Source organism: Carassius gibelio, chromosome B12 (assembly GCF_023724105.1).
Source record: "Carassius gibelio isolate Cgi1373 ecotype wild population from Czech Republic chromosome B12, carGib1.2-hapl.c, whole genome shotgun sequence".
Lineage (NCBI taxonomy): Eukaryota > Metazoa > Chordata > Actinopteri > Cypriniformes > Cyprinidae > Carassius > Carassius gibelio.
Genome location: NC_068407.1, coordinates 13,254,543 through 13,273,756, shown reverse-complemented (window position 1 = coordinate 13,273,756; position 19,214 = coordinate 13,254,543). Strand labels below are relative to the sequence as shown.

Below are 19,214 nucleotides of genomic sequence, written 5' to 3'. Positions count from 1 at the left end.
GGATGCAGTACTACTCTATAGGTACTCAAGATTAACAGGATATTGAGTGAAAACGAGCATTTCACCCCCCCCTTTAAGTAATAATATTACAGTTACCATACAAAACAATGACAAGTTAGTTACTTTTCCCCCCAAAATTGCTAAAGATTAGAAATTAAAAAAATTAAATAATCCCTATCAATTTTCAAAATCACTGTCACCAACGCAGCAAGCTAGGTTCATCGAAAATGGAGAAGCACACATCATGTGGCAGCTGGAAATATAGCATTATTTACATTTTGTAGAAAGAAAGGATGTCATTAACATCAGTGTCATATGTAAATAGTGTAATGGTACTAAGACTTTGTCTACTGTGAATCCCAATATGTTTGGTTGGTTCTACGTGCTTGAGCCCTGTTGCATATTTTATATTGCTGCTTTATTAAGTAACAGAGATGTTTAAAATATTGTCATGTTTGAGCCAAAAGTAGGCTACTCTTTATTTATCTGTAACTTTCGTGTACTCAAAGACGGTCAAAATTATGCAATAACCAGGTGTGTAATGGAAAAGTAATGTAACTAGTAGTGTAAAAGTAATAATATTACTTTTCAAATAAGTAACCCAGTCAGTAATGAGTAATATATATTTTAAAAAATATGAGTAACTAGCCCAACAATGATTTTGACTATAGTGGATTTGTTTGAAAATAAACATCATAGCCATTTGACAGAGCTGGTCATGTGATTTCAACATGGCTACACCCATGACGTTTAATGTCAAATAAATAGCTTTTTTCTGCAAGACTAATATGTTTGGAGTCTTAGGTGCACAATATATATATATATATATATATATATATATATATATATATATATATATATATATATATATATATGCCCTATAGTGAAAAATACTTTAAATATCTTGCGTAAATTATTCAACGATCATACAATCTTCATCAACATCCTCATCAATAGTGATATTAAAACACATTTTAGGCTTAATATTAAGACATATGCATTGTGCACAAGTATAGCCTAATCCAAAAAAAAGTTTAATTAGCCTAATAATTTTATATCAGTAAGTCTCAATTGATATGTATAGATTTTATACATACGAATAGATTTGAACTAGCCTATAGAATACCTGTATTTTAAATATATTACTGTTTTACTTGGGATGGCATGGCCCCAAAGTGCTGTTCAAAAATACATAAATAGGCCCAAATAAAAACAGCTTTAAGCGTCATATATATAACATTTCAACACTTAGCGCGCGATAAGTAAGTTTAAATATCTGAAAACTGAAAACAAGAGCTATACAGACTCGTGGCACTGAACACACTGGGAGCATGGAGTTGGAAATGCCCGCCCCCCCGATTCTCCCCCGACACTGACACTGACACGGGGCTTCACACTGACCGCTGCCTCTCAAAGACTGTACAAAAGAGAACGGTTTTATGGTGCACTGCGGGATCTTACCATTATGTGGAGATAAATCTCATTCAGCGCTTTTTGGGGCATGATAAACTTGTATTCATCAACCCACGAGGTGAGTGGCAGACTACTGGTTTTCTCAATTGTCACTTTAAAGACAGATTATTTTTGTCTCAACATTTTGAACTGAGTGTGTCGATTTATTTAAACTCATACCATATTAAGTATGCTAAATTCGCGTTAAGTGCGTACTATTAACAGCGTAACTAATGTTACTTCTTTAGTCAGCAAGTAGGCTACCCTATGGCATAAAGAGAGACTAGTCGTGTGTTATTGTGTGCATGACGGAGGAAACCTAATCTGTACTGCTGTAAAATTAGTATGCGCGCTCCACTGCATACTTACACTTCATGCCCGTTATGAGCGGCGGATTTGGATTCATTTTATTCTTTAGGATATATTAATTTAACTAGATGTTGGAATGTAAAGTTTATATACTTGTTAATGAGCTTTATCAAGATTTGGCTTTGGTAACTGATCAGGAAAACATGCACTTTCTTGCAAATCTACTTTTGTATGTTAATTGTACCTTTAAAAAGTGAATAAACTAGGATGACATTTCTATGAAGCAATGAAATCCAAAGTTCACACATGACTAGATCAGTTTACTGCTACAGTAAGATTTTAGTTCAGCAACATTTATCTGTCCTTGTCCTGTTTAGTTAATCTGATTTGTCAATGTAATTTTTTTAACTGATAATGTAAATGTACTTTACATTAAAGGGTATTGGAGGCCTGTTAACTAGTATTCATTGTGCCACTGTGCTTTTTAGATTAGGTAGTTGTTTAGTAGATAGCAGTTAGATTTCTAATAATAAAATATATATATTTATAATATATATAAAAAAGTGTAAATAAGATAATAAAGGGAGTTAAGACAAGAGTAAAGCAGACAGAGCCAGCTGCTGTAGATTTTCACACAAAACCACTGAGATTGTGTTTCATTGGTGGTATTTTCCATAAGAGACTAGCTCTGCCAGACGGTCATGCTGAGTGCTCTGAGTAAAAATAGGATATGTTCAGATGATGAAATGAGTATATTTGTAATCATGATTTACGCCTTGGCAGCCCCTTTCTTTCTTTAGACTGTATGAGATGAGTGAAAAAAAGCGTAGGTTACTGGGTGAAAAGGAAAAATGAGGCCTTATCTTGAATGTTTGTTCACCTAGTTAGTGTGTAGCCTAGCTGATCAAGAGGTAGTTTCAGGGGACTGAGAGAAATATTTTAAGAAACGCCTTTGAAACCATTTTTCAGTTTAAAAGAACAAATGTTCAGTCAGTGTGACTGATGTTCAAATCACTTATTTGAATGACATCATATGAATCTGCATAGGACAGCTGAAAAAACCAAGTCAGACAGATCAACTTCTCTGCCCACATGAAGGAAAGCCAACAGTCCCGCAGAGAGAAAGAAGAGAAAAACCCTAAACATGTTTCCAATCTGGGATGTGGGTACTGTACTGGATGTCTGTAATTGACAGAGATGTTTCCCCCAGGAATGCATTCACACACGGGATCTATTAGTCTGCGGTTTATGAGTTGACGTGCGCATCTACTCTCAAACAATGCACAGACATAATTGTTTGCATTCACTAAAAACTGCTGCAAGAATTATGAGACAGTGTGTTTTCGGTTTATTGCTGTTTGTCATGTCAAGAGGCAGCAGCAGCCCTGCTAAATGTCAGTTTATTAGTTAGTTATGTTTCTGTTTAGCACATTAAACAACTTATGCCACCAACCATTCCCATTTCTCAGAAGATTTTTTGACCAATACTGTTTCACCAATTCTTACTAAACATACTAAATATAAATACTTTAAAAATGAATATTATATACACTACCAGTCTAATAATTTATTCATTTAGTAACTAATTATAATTTAGTTTTTTATGTTTTTGAATGAAATCTCTTATGCTTACTGTACTACTTACTGTATTTACTATATGTTAATGCATAAATAATGCATATAAGATTCTATACACTATTTCTAGGTCACTAAAAAATAGTTTTACTGATCATGTGAACTTTTCTCTACAATAGATCAGAAATCCTAAGTTAAAGGACAAACATGAAATTCATATAATTTCTTACTTCAAATAATTCTTATTTAAGTCAAATTGTCTTACTGATAATATCATTAGTACTGCAAATATGTATTGAATTAGAAACATATTTTCACCAGTGGTCTTAGACCTTTGGTCTGCTTTGATCGTGATCTGTGTTACACATCCACCTGTTTCACTCTCATACAGGACCTTTGTTGATTTTACAAGAACCCCTTCGAACTGGGACGCCTGAGTGGGATAAGCCAGCAGAGGGGGATTTTGGGTGAAGGAAGAGAAGAAGGATTAGGGGCTTATCCCGGACATGACCAATCCTTAAGGAGCCTCCATCAAGCTGTACTATTGCCCAGATTATTACATTTAATTTATTGCCTCTTAAAGACCCTTTATCTCCCCCGGGAGATTCCTGGTGAGTGGGCCGCTGGATTTGAGTATCTTTAAAAACAAAGGATCAGGAGGAGAGGCGGGTGGAAGTGGAGGAGCATGGGAAGATACATACAGGGATAAAGCAACAAGCCTCCCATCCGCCTTACACTTCAGCAGGGTGCAGGGCAAGGGTCACTGAATGAACTTGGATTGGGAAAGCATGCGATCAAATTGATTACACAAATCCGATTAAGGTATGTGGCTTCTGTACATTTTCAGCAGTGTAATATTAAATATTTTAGAATTAGGTCCAAACAGCAGAATGTATATGATTAATGACCTGACAATAATCAGGTAAAAGGTTTGGCTAAATAAATTGTGCTTTTCACACATGGTAAGTCTTTACTGGTAATTTGGAATAAAAAAAAGCAACAAGTGTGTTGTGGTTTGATGGAATGAGACATGAGACTTCACTCCTTTTATAATGATTCTCACGACTTTAACTACAGTCAAGCACAAATGAAAAGTCTGAACTCACCCAAGATCAAATAAACTTCTAATAAAGTCAGGCTAAGTGTTGTTATGCTCATTTTTATTAGCTTAACTGTTCTTTATTATAGTTTACCAAATGTTTTTATAAATAAATTGAATGTTTTTGATATTGAAAAAAAAAAAAAAAAAAAAAAAAAAATATATATATATATATATATATATATATATATATATATATATATATATATATTAAGAAAACTTATTTTAATAAAAATAGGGCTACTTTTTTTAAAAACTTACTGTCATTGTAAAATTTATTTATTTATTTATTTTTGCATTTACAGTCTGGCAGTGGAAGAATTCTCTGGTAAATGCACATACTTTGGTAACACGATAGCCTTAAAGTGAATGACCGAAATACCGTACAGTGCAAGTGAATGACTGAGGAGTCAAATCTGAGTTTAGGCAGTTAAAGAGAACTACACTCAATAAATCAAAACAAGACCCATTAAAAATGTATTCATAAAATGTATATACATTTTTACAGCAAAAGTTGATTAGTGTAGCATGCCTGTGCCCATGTCTCATACTATATTTCTTTTTAGCAACTGAATGATTTACAGATATTTTGTTAATATTTGCATCCTCCAGCAGCAGTCTCTCTGGACCTTACTAAAGAAGGAGCACATGGTTTCAGTCCTAAACCACAAAGATATCTGCACCCCGAGCTGAATTTATTTCTGAACTGATTTTTTCTTTTTTTTTTCAGAAGCACAAACCCAGAACAACTGTGAAGCCCAGAATCTTTGACCACATATGCAGCAGAGGTTTTCAGGAATTGGAGTCATGCATATTTTCAGCTCACATTTATCTTCACAGAATCTTTCTGGATATGAACAAAGACCGATGGCCAAAATGGGACATAGCTGAATGCGTCTGCCTTTTGAGAAACTGGGCAAAAGAAACTTTCCACTCAACTGCGGTTGTTATTCTGCCGAGATATTTTAAAGCTTGAAGGGTGATAGGTGTATAGTTTGCTTTCTTACAGTGTTCTCACCATTTTATAAAAAAAAAAAATTGTGGATATTTTCTTTCTGACTGGAAATTTACAGTTTATACCCAGAGAAGCCATGAACTTGGGAAAGCTCGCTGGCCTGAAGGGCCTTGTTTCCCACTCCTCAGGAAAGCGTCGATTTAAAGGTGACCTCACCCCGGACATGATCAGCCCCCCATTAGGTGACTTCCGCCACACCATGCATGTGGGCCGTGGAGGGGACGTGTTTGGGGACACCTCGTTCCTCAGCAACCACGGTGGAGCAGGAAATAACGCAGATGGAGACTCCTCCTCCACTTCAGAGAAGAATGAGGGATTCTTCTCCCGCACGCTTCGCCATGTCCGCAAGACCCCCGACAGGCCCCGCGGCGGCTCCAAGGACCTTTCGCCACCACCTCCACCCATTTCTCCAATCATTAAGAATGCCGTTTCCCTCCCCCGGCTGGATGTGGACTCACCCAACGGCTGTCCTGTCAAAGTGCTTTTCCCTAGTCCATCCAAAACACCTGAGAGCTCCACATACTTGTACGGTGAGTCCGTCAGTGTTCACCTTTGTCAGATTCAGATGTAGAAGTGAAGTTATGGGTGTTTTGTGTGTGTACAGAAGTCACTCCAGAAAGCAGGGCTAATGGAAGATACTACAGTCACTACAGTGTGAGATATCTAGGCTTCGAAAGATCACGACAATGAATGAAATCCTTATAAAACTTGGAAAGATCATGAACGTTTCCATGATGAACATCATTTTATGCATTTTTTTTTTGTAGCACAACATCTTGATGAAAGAACAGCATCTGAAAGGATACTTATTTCAATGCATTAACTAATTTATTTAGTTCAGTTTGTTCAACAAATTGTTTTGTAGAAAGCAGTAAAAGAAGATATAAAACAAAATATTACTAACTAAAATGTTTGTTTACCAAACGAGATTAACTAATATAAAAATTTGTTCCACATGGACACATTAAATTGATCAAACGTGACTATCGGCACTGATTGGGACGGGTGTCCCGAGATCGAGTCCCGGCTCATGGACCTTTCCGGATCACACTCCCTCGCTCTTTCTCCCACTTTACTTCCTGTCATTACTCAACTGTGCTAAAGTAAAAGCAAAAAAAAGTTACTGTTAAAGATATTTCTGATAATACAAAAAGATATTATATTCACCAAAATATGTTGAAAAAGTATTAATAGCAGTTTCCACAAAAAAAATTACAAATGATAAATAAATCAGTATACCAGTATAAATATAAGTGTCTAAATAAAATTTTACTTGAGCACCAAATTAGCATATTACAATGATTTCAGAAACGATCATGTGACACTGAAGACTGGAATCACAAAATAAATAATATTTTAAAATAGAAATTTGTTATTTATAATATTATAATATTTCATAATTTTACTGTTGTATGTTTGGTAGTGTAAATAGCAACTGTGTCTCATGCATGTTTTATCTAAATTAATCATGTTTTTTTGCTGGTTTTCTGTCCTTCGGGGAATCATGAGGAAGATCAAACCGAAGTTGTTTAATAAGGCATCTAAACACCTGTGGCAATCCCAGACTCCTCAGAGCCAGACATTACAGCGCATCGATCAGCGTCTGCCTCACCCATTCAAATACCTCAAACATGCCTCACAGAGAGCCTGTTCAAAAACAATCCCCCTGCATACTCTCTCAAAAACACACACACACACCAAACACAAACCCAAACGGTCTGATTAGTTTGATTATCAATAAATGGGAAGTTTTAGTAAGCAAACCTAAGTGTTTAATTCAGCTGACCGGATGACTCACTGAAGACTGAAGGCTATAAAGTTGTTCTGACCGGGAGCTATGAATGAGATGTTTCAGCGCTGAGCGCACATCCCATCTTAGAGCCGTTTTCAATCATCTGAAGAGTTTCTGGATTCACAATCTTCCCGTAATTTGTAATCGCTGCCCTTTCTGTGCCAAGTGTGCTCTGTTACAGTGCTCTTTGATCAGAATCACACATCTTAAAAAGACAGTTCACCTCAAATTAAAATTCTGTCATCATTTACTCACATTCTTTGTGTTGTTCCAAACCTGTATGACTTTCTTTCTTCAGTGTAACACACACAAAAAAGATATTCTGAAGATAGTTTGACCTGTTTTCATCTATTTAATGAAAGTCAGTGGGATCCATAGTTATATGGACACATACACCAAGACATAAAGGTGAGTAAATGACAACAAAATTGTCATTTTTTGGGTGAACTATCCCTTTAAGGACATTCAACCATATGGCAGAAATTATTAGCTTTTTATGCTGCAGTCCAGGAAGTGCTAAATGCAATGTACTGGTTCTCACTGCCCTCTGTTGGTCAAACTCACAAGCAGGAACAAATTCATTCTTCTTTCTTTGTTTTGCAGGTTTGGAGTCTGGCTTTGTAACCTTGCCGAGACTGTCCCGCACTGAGCGTCCAGCCCAGGGCAGTTCTCCCTCAGCCTGTCCACCTGAAATCCACAAAGGCTCGCTCACGGACATGGTTCTCCCGTCCTTCCCATGTTCAGACTCCATCAGTCCTTCAGACTCCATGAACTCCTTCACTCTTGATCTGGGCCCTTCCCTCATGTCTGAAGTCTTTGCCATGATTGACAGCCCTATATGTGAAAAAGCCGATCCCATGAGTGAAAAAACACAGTCCACTGATGATAACTCTGAGGTGGACTCGGACGCAACCACGTCCTTGGTGGACTCTCTCCTGAGAGAAGACGATGACGGTAGGACACGGTTGTATGGAGGAGAGTGGAAGCATTCAGACTTTGTAAATGGTGAGTCACCCAAAAAATCCATGATGGGGGATCGGATGCGCTCCTTCTCTGTTGAGGATCATGGTATGGAGCCGGAGAGTTTCCAGAGGGCTGCTGATGTGCTGGCACGTCATTATGGGAGTGGAGGACTCAGGAATACAAACAGCAACAACTCTCACAGAAGAGGACCATACAGCTGTCCTGATGAAGAAGAAGAAATCAAAGTCTAACACTATAGTCCAAATCGTACGGCACCTTTAAATGGAAAGTTCAGCCAAAAAAAATGAATGTTCGTTCATAAACTCCTCCCCCTCATGTTGTTCCAAACCTGATTCTTTGGCGATATAATAAAAGGAGTTGCACAGAATGCCACTTTTTTCATTATAATGAAATGATTTGAATGAGGGTTGGGCCTATCAAGCTCCATAATCATAAAAAAAAATAAAACACCATGAAAGTATTATAAATGTAGTCCAGAGTTTTCTGGAACCATATTAATGTACCGTGAGGAACAGACCAAAATTTACCCAAACGTTATTATTGACTTCTGATATTCTGTTCTTCTGGGCTGTGAACTGAATCACTGAGTCACTCCAGCACCAAATTATTTCTGGTTCAAATTTGAACGAATCATTGAAACTGGTTTTCTGTATTGGATAAACATTGAAAAATGAAGATAACACTGAAAAGATAAGGAATTTTTTTTCAGGAACATGACATGCCACAGACAACTAAGAAAGATGTCAATGAATAACAAAAATAATGAATAAGGGATATTCCACCCAAAATGGAAACTCTGTCATCATTCACTCACCCTCATGTCAATCGTAAAACTGACTTTCATTCTTCTGTAGAGCAAAAGAAGGTATTTAGAACAATGTTTCATTTGTTTTTGTAATGTTACAAGTACAGAATACAATGAAAGTCGGTGGAGTTCAGTGTTGTTAGGCTTTTTCACTGTTCTTCAGAATACCTTAGTTCTGCAGAAGACAGGAATGCTTGGAAGGTTTAGGGTGTGAGTAAATGCTATCAGGATTTTACTGTCTCATTCCTAAAACATTAGCTTTGATCCAGGGAAATAAAACCTGCCACAGCTAGCTATACAATGGTAATATGACATTAAAATATACAGTATTTCAGTTTACAGTATTTAGATTTCAAGTAAACCTCTGTCATATGTAATGTACAGTGATACCATGTATAATACAGACATATACCTGCTAGCTATCTTGTATCTAACTAGCTCATATTCCCATTGTGAATATTGTGTTAATTATTTCTTGAGAAACCAGCGAACAAGACGAAGACCTACTGGTCACTGTGATGCACCAAACTGTGATCTACTTTTTCACATTAGTACAAACAATTCAGAAAAAACAACAACAACCACCATATTGTCATGTTTCTTTCCTTTATTACATGATAAATATCTTAAGATCAACACATTATGCAGTAATAGTATATGATGTCCACCAGCTTTTATCAATGTATTATGAATTTTCCTTGAATTTAAGTTTTGTTTGTTATGACAAAGGAGTTGACCTCTCCATTCCCTTAATCACAATATAATATTTACATACTGTACGTATGTGCGGCTTTGCATAAGAGTTTTACAAAATAGTAATGTATGTTTCCTATAAATGTCAACAATAAAGATTTCATTAAAAGAAGCTATGAACAACATCAGCCTTAAATGCTTTAACAAGTGTGAGCATGCTTTTATTGTTATGGCGCTTCAAATGTTATGCTTCAGAATAAGTTTATATAAAAATAGCTAATGTGAAGCATGTCAGGAAGCCCTAAAACTAAAACCAAAGGAAGTCAGATTACACTACGTTGTGTTTGACAGTTCTTAAAACTGTATCTCTAAAGCAGTCATACGGTACACTTCTGTTCAAAGGTTTGGGATTTTATTTTCATTTTATGAAATTATTATTATTTATTTATTCAGGATGCATTAAACTGATTAAAAGTGACAGTAAAGATATTTATAAATATAAAACAAATGTATTGAAACGTCATTCATCAAAGGAGCAAATGTGTGACTGCTTATTATCCACAAAAATATTAAACGGCACAACTGTTTTCAAAATTGATCATGCAAAATGTTTCTTGAGCAACAAACCAGAATATTAAAAGGATTTCCGTAGTATCATGTGACACTGAAGACTGAAGTAATGGCTGCTGAGAAGTCAGCACAGGAATAAATTACATTTTGAAATATATTAAATTGAAAATGTATTTTATTTAAATTGTAATACTATATAAAGTATTACTGTTTTAACTGTATTTTGTTCAAATGAGCATAAGAGACTTCTTTCCAAAACAACCTTTGAACACTAGTGTATTAAAACACTGCAGGAAAAAGCTTAACCAGAAGATACTGCACTTGAGAAAGCAGGTCTTAACAAACCAGTCGACTTTCCTTTCCAGGACTCACTGTGCCGGAGAGGAGAGCTGCTTGTTCAGGGCTTGGGGTGGTTGTGGGGGAGGAACTTTAGGTCTTTTGCCTTGTGGTTTCTTTTGTGGTCCTCCTTCAGGCAACGTGGGCAATGTAGCTTGGGTGGTTTCGGGTGAAGGCGGTGGTTTTATTTCAGAGCCTCTCGGCAGAGGAACAGAGAACGCTCTCCTCTGGGCTGCTGGGAAAACGCCTGCCTGGTTCAGAGGAGGGCCTTTGGCAAGGTTTGGTGCCTTATGCTGGATAAAAGATCTCCTTGCTGCAGAAAACAATTAGAAATGTAGCTTCTACCACAGGAAGACACAAAGCACAAAAAGCATCTATGATCACCAACATACGTTTATATGGAGCAGTGAATTTCAGCGTGGGCTCCTTGGACTGGATGGGCAGCTCCTGGGTTGGCTCTGATTGGCTGGAGCTCTGTATCTTAGCTTGCGATTGGCTGTGGTCTTGTACCGGAGTATAATGAGGAAGTGCTGAAGGCATGTGATTCTGTGTAGGCGGTTGAGCAATTGGATTAGAATCGATGTTGTCCCACACAACAGCATCACGGTTCACCTGAGATTTCACAACAACCGTCACCCCAAGGTCCTCAGATGATGCCGAGCTGAAATAAGAAGCACAAGAAGCCAAAACTAAATAAGACTCTTGAAATTTAAGAAGTCTTCTGGAGCTCAAAAACTACAAAGGTGGTTGAGTACCTGTCAGTTTTTGATAGGGATGGCCGACCAGATGAGAAAGGGGGAGAGAGTAAGATGCTGTCAGAAAGAGGTCTTTCAGGCAGTTTTGGGACCTCAAAATCAACATCTGAAAAGAAGTTTGTGTAAAAAATATTTAAACTTAGAATTTCACAGGATAAAATGCTTTGCACTTCAGTATTTTAATTCTTTTTTAATACCTAATACTTAAAAAATAAAATATAAATGTCCTTATTACATCATATTACAGCAAGTGTCCCCAAATAGTTTTCATGAGTTCGTGAAAAGCTAAAAAATATTCATATCCAATGACACAAAAAAAATTAAGGAACAGGGTGGCACAATAATCACAGTATGGTGATTATCAAAACAAATTAAAGATTTAATTAAATATCTAAATAGTCTTATAGCCTACTTTGGGTTTCAAAGCAAGCGCTTTTGGTTCACAGCAAATGAACTCCACCTACACCTGTGCTAAGTTCAGCTTTTTACCCATTTGTATAATCTAAAAAGAAAGTAGATAGTAAAATTGACTCGACAAAATATAGAACTTATTACGCTGTCTACACTGGATGCGGAGTGGTGCGACGTGACAAATTTCCGACAGAAAACTGCGTCTGAGTTCTATTTATGACGTATTGACATACATTTCAAATGATTTCCAACAGTCGCTTTGTCGCGTCCAGTTGCGGCACGACAAGACAACTGTCGCGTCCAGTGTAGACACGATGTAAAAGGTTTGGCTTTTACAAACAAAAAAATGGTTTGAGAACCCCTGCATTAAAAGATGAACAGAAATTAAATTCTGGATTTAATAATATCATTTATTACTGTTTTCACCTCATTTAAAACAACAATGAACCATCACTTATGTAATGTTTCTGTACCTTCAGGGAAGAGGCTCTTGGAATATTGTATAAGGGGCTCTATGACCGTCACAACTTGCACAGAAGAGGCAGATGCCATGTTCAGCAATGACGTCTCTCTGAAAAAAAGAAAGACAGAGTGACGAACCAGTTTTAGGAGATTACATTTTAAATGCTTAATTTAGTCTAGATTTGTGGTTGTGTGTGCTATACTGACTCCTCACAGCGAGGCCACAGTAGATTAGGCCCCAGCACTATGGCAATATTACTGGGAGTCATCTTGTTCACCGCTTGCTGCTCTGACAAGTGTGACAGGAACTGGACAAGGTATCTGATGGTGTGGCAATAAGTCAAAGATAGACACACAGAGTTGAATGTGAGGTGTGAAAATGTGCATTCATGGTTTGAGGTGGATATACAACATTCAGAGTTGAAACTCTATAACATACCTGAGGTTGTTATAGTTCTCTGTGGGGAGTTTTTGCAACACTATCCGCAACTGTTTTAATTTTTCATCCATTTCTTTTTCTCTAAAAAACAGATAGTTGAAATGATTACAAATGGTAGCTTTAACATCACTGATACAGAAATAAACGAGTGCATGGACAGGCTTACGCTGCAGCTTTGAACCAGTCATTATAAAGCTCAGATGTCATGAGCGGTTCAGGCAACTCTCTCAAGTAACACTTAAGAGCACCTGCAAAGACGGTCCAAACAAAACAAGATTAAATATTGGTATACCAATATATCACACAGATGTTTAAGCTGCACTGAATCATTTTTAGACAGTCCCCATTAACCATTAGTCTATGAAAAGATCAGCTCGGACATTCTGCTGAAGTTCTTCTTTTGTTCTCCACAGAAGAAAACAATACAAGTTTGAAACGACATGAATAAATGATGGCTGAAATGTTCCTGTTATAGACAATGAGGTCCTAGCAGCACATCTGGGGGATTTTATATGATGCAGTTTGTCACCTCAACCACATATCGCAACCACATTCAGAATAACACAGTGCACTTTTCCCATTATTGTCAGCTAATGCTAATCATCAGCTAATACTCATACAAACAAAGTTTCCATCACATAAAATGCACAAAATAAGTTGCTATGGCTCACCTGCGACAGCATGTGGGTCATAGCTAAACTCATTCTGGTCAACAGTCCCTGAATCCAGACAGCTTTTCAGTTTTTTTACAACAGATGCAGCAGCTGCTAGCCTGAACAAACCCTAGATGAGAATTGTACAGTTAGATAGTGAGAGATTGTTAAGATGAGAGTGGAGAAGTGAAACCGATGATACTGGGCATGCAGTTATGTGGGAGTGTAATTATCTGCGTGTAAGTGCAGATGTTGATTTTAATGTGCACCTCTTCCCTGAGTCCTGTACGTAGCAGCATGCTAACACACTCCTCAATAGGGACAGCAATCTTTCTTCCACAGCTCTCAAGGTGAGACAGCAGAGGCTCTCCAAAAACTTTTTTCTCTGATAAACTAAATTGGGTCTCTTCAAACAGACAAATATACATTTCAAAATCATAATAATGCTGCTGTCCGATGTTTTAATCACTGTTAATAACCCTTTTCCTCACCTGTGTGGCTGTCTTTGAGCTCGGTTATGTTTCTTTCCAGGAATTCATATGAAACCTTGTGATATTCAGCTTGTAGTTCTAGAAGCTGTCAGAAGGGCGAAAAAAGAAAAGAAAAAAAAAACATTTAAACATCTTTTTTCAATTTACTTATTGAAAACATTCCAAGGGGTCATCCTGGGACAACTTAATGGCAATAATAAGAGAAGAAATGCGTATAATACAAATAAAATACAATGAATGTTACAGACAGTTATATAGGGCTACACTAAGTCTAATGAAAAATAAAATTAAAAATACAAATTAATAAATATTTATTTAAAAAAATACAGATAAGGTATAGAGTTTTTTCACTTCGTTTTTTACTAGTATTGACTCCTAATGACTAAAATCGAATCACTGTAATAATAAACATTTTATAATGTTAATGATGATAATGATCAATGGTATCTTGTGTAATATATGAGTAAAAAAGGAACACAATTCTGACACAATATTGGTGAAAAAGGGCATTTCTGATGAGACTGCAGGGCTGCAAATGGTTGAGAAAGAGTAAGTAAGGACATAGGTACTCACACGGATGAAGTAGCTTGCATACTCATCTTCTTTAGTGGCAAAATGATAGAGGTCTGCAGAGTACTGATCCTGAGAAAAAGAATATGTGTTTTTTTATTGATTTCCTTGGTGTGCATTCCTAGAAAATTCAGAGATCTCTTCTGATGAAACCCCATATTTCATGTAGACTTAGCCAACCCACAAATATGTTTACTGACTCTTTTCACAATTCATTGTAACATACTTTTTTTGACGATTTAAACAGCAGAGAAAGGAAATGAGATAATAAACTGATTTGAATTAGATTTGAACAAGTGGTAAAGTTTCAGCTGATAGCCAAATGTTATTTCATCATAGAAACTTAAAGCACCCTAGTTTAGTAAAAGCACCCCAGGTTATAACAATAAGAAGAGAACCACTTTCATGGTTCTTGTTTGAGAACAGCTAGCAGGAAGTATTAGGTTATACAATGAGAATGACAAAATATAGTCTGACCATGACAGCTCTCAGAATAGTTTTAGCACATTATATATCTCTATGCTAATGAATTTATTCAAGTATGGACTTGCTACTTCCAGTAGATATACAAACATGTTGCTGAACATGTAAAAAATGCTGCTGCATGAATAGGCATACAGTACATAAATCCCATAGCAGATCTAGACAGGTGGAGCTGGGGGAGGTGGAGGGTTCAGAGGAACTCAGCAAACACTGAACCAGACTATTTAAAACAAACTGGTTAATTAGGTGCAGAAACAGGCTAGTCAGCTTTTACCATGTAGTAAATCATTTGATTCCACCATCTAGAGTTTCATGACTGAACTAGATATTCAAATGGCCACAATAGTATATAGTGCAGAAACTGACTTTAACCAAGCATAACCTTTATAGACTCCAGTCTTTTCCAGGCCTCCTCTAGATCCTCCCGTAATCCGTCTTGCTTGGCCTGTGGGCCTGTGCTGCCCTGAGATCTAAAAGTGAGACACAGATTACGTAAATGTTCATGACGCAATCTTCATAAAAGAGGATCGTAAAGATATGAATGTGTGATTTACGTTGAAGGACAAGTTGAAACATATTTTGGTCATAATGTTCAAAAAAGAAAGTCACCTGACGCGAGCGTTATTCCAGTCTGTTGTTAGTTTAGCAAACTGTTTCTTGTTTTTCAGGATCTCTGGCAGGTCCTCCTGCATGGATAACATCGGTCATGAATGAGTCATGAATACTGGCTGTTTCAGTTCATATAGTTTGGTAGTAAGAAAAAAACTACCTCACTGAGCTTATTCAGAGGCACAAGAACCTCTTTTTCCAACTTCATCTCAAAGTCAGACAGAGTCCGTGCCAGGAAATTTTGCATAAAGCAACACATTTCCAAAACTTTTCTGCAGGAAAGTTCAGGTGTGAAAAGGGTGTACTTCCAAGGCAACTCTGCTGTATTGTTTATTCACACCGTGTTAAAACATAAAAAATATACAAATATTCACCTTATGGAGGAATCGCCATCAAAATCCTTAAAGCTCTCAGCCATACTGACAGACAGCATCATGAGGGGTAACTTTTTCTGTAAATAATCAAAGTATGAATTTGTTAGAAATTCAGGAAGTATTGAATGGCATGACTTCTGATAGTTCTGCTTTAGAACTATATATTTAAATTAGTTTACATGGGTGTCACAGTTAAGTGGCAATGTAAAATTATTGTCTAAATTTATGGCACAAGACAATATCCAAAGGAAGAAGAATAGAGGGCAAAGCTGAGCAACCTAAGCAGATTTTCCACACTGAATCTTGTTTAAAAAAGAAAAAAGATTCTTGGGAAAAAAGAAATTGAAGGCCTGTATTTAGCACTCATGAGCAGCTGCCACACAATCAAAGCATATCCAAACCTTTTCAATTCAGACATAATCATCCACATATACAGACAAAACGAAAACCTCAGAAGACAGATTCAGGGACTCTCCATCAGCGATTTGGGATAAGGTTTCTTAACAAAACGGTAGGCCAAGATAAACTATTGGAAGAAATCCCACCTCCATCCAGTGTGATGGTGGTTCATGTAGATGATCTTCACAGCCACAGCAATTCATCATGTGACCATTTCATTTGTCCTTTTGAATGTTACTTATTTTTCATCTACAGCAATCTGCTTCAAAATCTCATCCAACACACTTACAAAGCGCATGATTGAATAGGGGGTCAGCTTACCATCCGTCTCTCTGGGTCCAGTCCCTGCTGACTCTGCAGGCAGCCTACCAACTTCTTGTAGATGATCTGGGCAGCTTTCTTTGCTGGCTCCACACGCTGTTCAACCTTAAAGCAACAAGATGGAGCATACATTTTGATATTTATATTCAGTATTCATATTCTGCTAGCACAGCTTGTGTGTATACAGGCATCTCAAAAATTGTGCCACATGCAGATTTATTAGTTGAGGTGGAAAAGTGGTGGAAATGCCTCACCAAAACAAGATCATCTGAGAGGAGATCAGTTGCATCCTGTGACCTGCATTAAGGAAACATTTACCTTGAACATTACATACTGTACATAATACAGATTTCAAGCTATATGATGCTGCAGCTGTGTTGATATTTTGACCAACAGCATCACTGTAAATGTAATATTGCTTAATTATAAGACACAAGTTATCTACTGAGTAAATTGGTATGAATTGGTTAAGTGAATGTTTCAACGACTCAGACGTGATGACCGTTTTGTTCCTCAAAGAATCAGTGTTTTTGAACAATTGACTCTGAATAAAGACAGTGGCTGCATCTGAATATGCTTCCCTACTATTTAGTAGGTGAAAAACAGTATGTGAAAAGTGAAGAATGTCCAAAACAGTAGCCAAAAAGAACACCTTACTATCCCATAAGGCCACGGGAGAGTATTAGTGAATGACAGTGATGCTGGTGTTGATAGGTAACATGATGATAATAGCATGACTATTGTGCTACAATGGGATTCCATTCCTACTACACATAGTCATATACAGAGTTTATGTATTTATTGTTTTAATGGTCACAAAGTACTATGTGATTTTTGATGCTTCTGAATCAGTGAGTATAAACAAATCCATCGAATTAATGATTCAATGACTAACTTACAAAGAGAGACACTTTTAACAGCTACTCTGAATCACAGACTGACAGTGGTGCCTACAGTGAGAAATCCCAGTTTTGTTGTACGGCAAAAAAACTCATCCTGATTAAGGACTGCATCCTCTATGCTATCACTTTTCCTTATTTCCTCCTTGTTTTACCTTGTACTTTTCTGAACGGTGGTAGAAACGCATTACTAGCACTTCTCATGTTTATTGCATCTGCTACAGGAATAAATGCAAATGTAAAATTTTAAATCAAAAGAAATTCAAAAGTTCAAAAGCAAAAGTTTGTTCAACTGCTGTGACCCAAAGCAGCTAAAATTAAAATTAGAAAGTCAAGGCTGCTGTAAAAAAAAACAGGCCAAAGTGGGTAGAGGGGAAGTGGACTGTAGGCTGAAGCGCAAACCATTTTACTCTCTTGCTTTTAACCACAATCAGTTGAGCAGCATGTATGAGTAGATGCACAGAACACAAATTCTAGCCTAATATATCATCAGATGAACTGTGTCATTTCCTACATTTGCAACAGCATCCAAGAACACGAAAAAACACGAGAAGCCATTTTTGTGCGGCTGAAGTGGTGACCGGTTCATACTGCGATTGCATCAGATATTCTTGTTATCTCTGTGTTTTTAAGTCTAATCAGTCTGTGAAGAGGATATGACATTATTAATCTTTTCTACATTATAAATTTACTGTTAAATAAAAGTATTATTTCTTTTTAAATCGCTAGCTTTGGCATAGGGACCAAAACAAGCACATGAAGTATGTGGTATACATTTTCAGCTTCACGGGTCACACAAAAAATTTCATCAGTGGTATTGTCTCTACTTTGAGTCAGGGGTTAAGAATATATTAATATTCTGTTAGGGTCATATCAGTCCAGACTGCAAGACTCGCATCTTGTTCTGTGCAACATGCAGATGTGCTCTCCACCCTCTAAACTAAAAAAAAATGACACCTTTTATTACGACCTCGTTCAACACAATCACTTAATCACTGTCATGCTTGTTAGACTCTACATAATAATAAACGTGTGAAATATGTCAAATTATATTTAAGCTAAGCACAGAGAGCGTAAATGTCAATGAAATCTAAAAAAATCTAATATTGTCTGTAATAACTGTTGTACACATCGTTTACATGACATTTTATGTTGAGGCTTGAACAAGGCTTGAACCGAAATAATGTAAGAAAGAAGAGCTAAAGTTATAGACATATCAACTAATGAATAATTGTACTGTTATCGAATTCATGTTTTCACCACAACAGATGATGAAACAAACCACCTGCTTCATATCAGACTACCTTACACCACAAATGTCTCATATACGGAGAAATAAAACAGCTATTGATAATATAATTTTTTTTGTTTTGTTACAAAAGATAAGTAAGTATCCTGCATAAAACAGTCAGTTTGACACTTGTAGTGTCATTCCAGTAAAACTGTCAAATAAAACAGCACAAACATAGTCGGAAAGCAACAAATGAAAGTACTTACTTCCCCCCATTTCCAAACTGTTTTAAGATGTTAAACTGCTTTAGCATGATTGTGAAGAATCTGTCGCCTTCAAGTCCTTGTTTCGTACATGCAGATCAATAGTATATTCGTTTCATTTGATAAAGAATACTGCTCTCTGAAGTCAGTAAACAGGCATGTCATTCAGACTCGTGTCAGCAACAGTCTCAACTTGACTGTTTCACATTTGTGACTCAGAGAAA

At 36.7% G+C, this 19,214-nt stretch overlaps 2 protein-coding genes across 4 annotated transcripts; one reads left to right on the top strand and one right to left on the bottom strand.

Annotated features, from left to right (window-relative positions):
• Positions 1–1,366: 1,366 nt before the first annotated feature.
• On the top strand, positions 1,367–9,907 carry cdc42ep1a (CDC42 effector protein (Rho GTPase binding) 1a). 3 transcript variants are annotated; one of them, XM_052570851.1, is made up of 4 exons: positions 1,367–1,531; positions 3,728–4,158; positions 5,166–5,980; positions 7,846–9,907. In XM_052570851.1, the coding sequence occupies exons 3-4, from the start codon at positions 5,527–5,529 to the stop codon at positions 8,454–8,456; spliced, it is 1,065 nt and encodes a 354-aa protein (XP_052426811.1). In that variant the 5' UTR covers positions 1,367–1,531; positions 3,728–4,158; positions 5,166–5,526; the 3' UTR covers positions 8,457–9,907. The 3 variants fall into 3 exon arrangements, with proteins under 3 accessions (XP_052426811.1, XP_052426812.1, XP_052426813.1); XM_052570852.1 differs by having other exon boundaries at positions 5,051–5,980; XM_052570853.1 differs by having other exon boundaries at positions 5,048–5,980.
• sh3bp1 (SH3-domain binding protein 1) lies at positions 9,621–19,202 on the bottom strand. The gene is made up of 18 exons (XM_052570850.1): positions 18,994–19,202; positions 16,852–16,894; positions 16,598–16,702; positions 15,878–15,954; positions 15,664–15,775; positions 15,504–15,580; positions 15,277–15,364; positions 14,415–14,483; positions 13,842–13,926; positions 13,620–13,756; positions 13,369–13,480; positions 12,864–12,945; positions 12,698–12,778; positions 12,466–12,579; positions 12,270–12,367; positions 11,386–11,491; positions 11,023–11,291; positions 9,621–10,943 (listed from the first exon to the last, which is right to left on the bottom strand). Exons 1-18 carry the CDS (start codon positions 19,038–19,040, stop codon positions 10,663–10,665), a joined length of 1,983 nt encoding a protein of 660 aa, XP_052426810.1. The 5' UTR covers positions 19,041–19,202; the 3' UTR covers positions 9,621–10,662.
• Between the last annotated feature and the right edge of the window lie 12 nt (positions 19,203–19,214).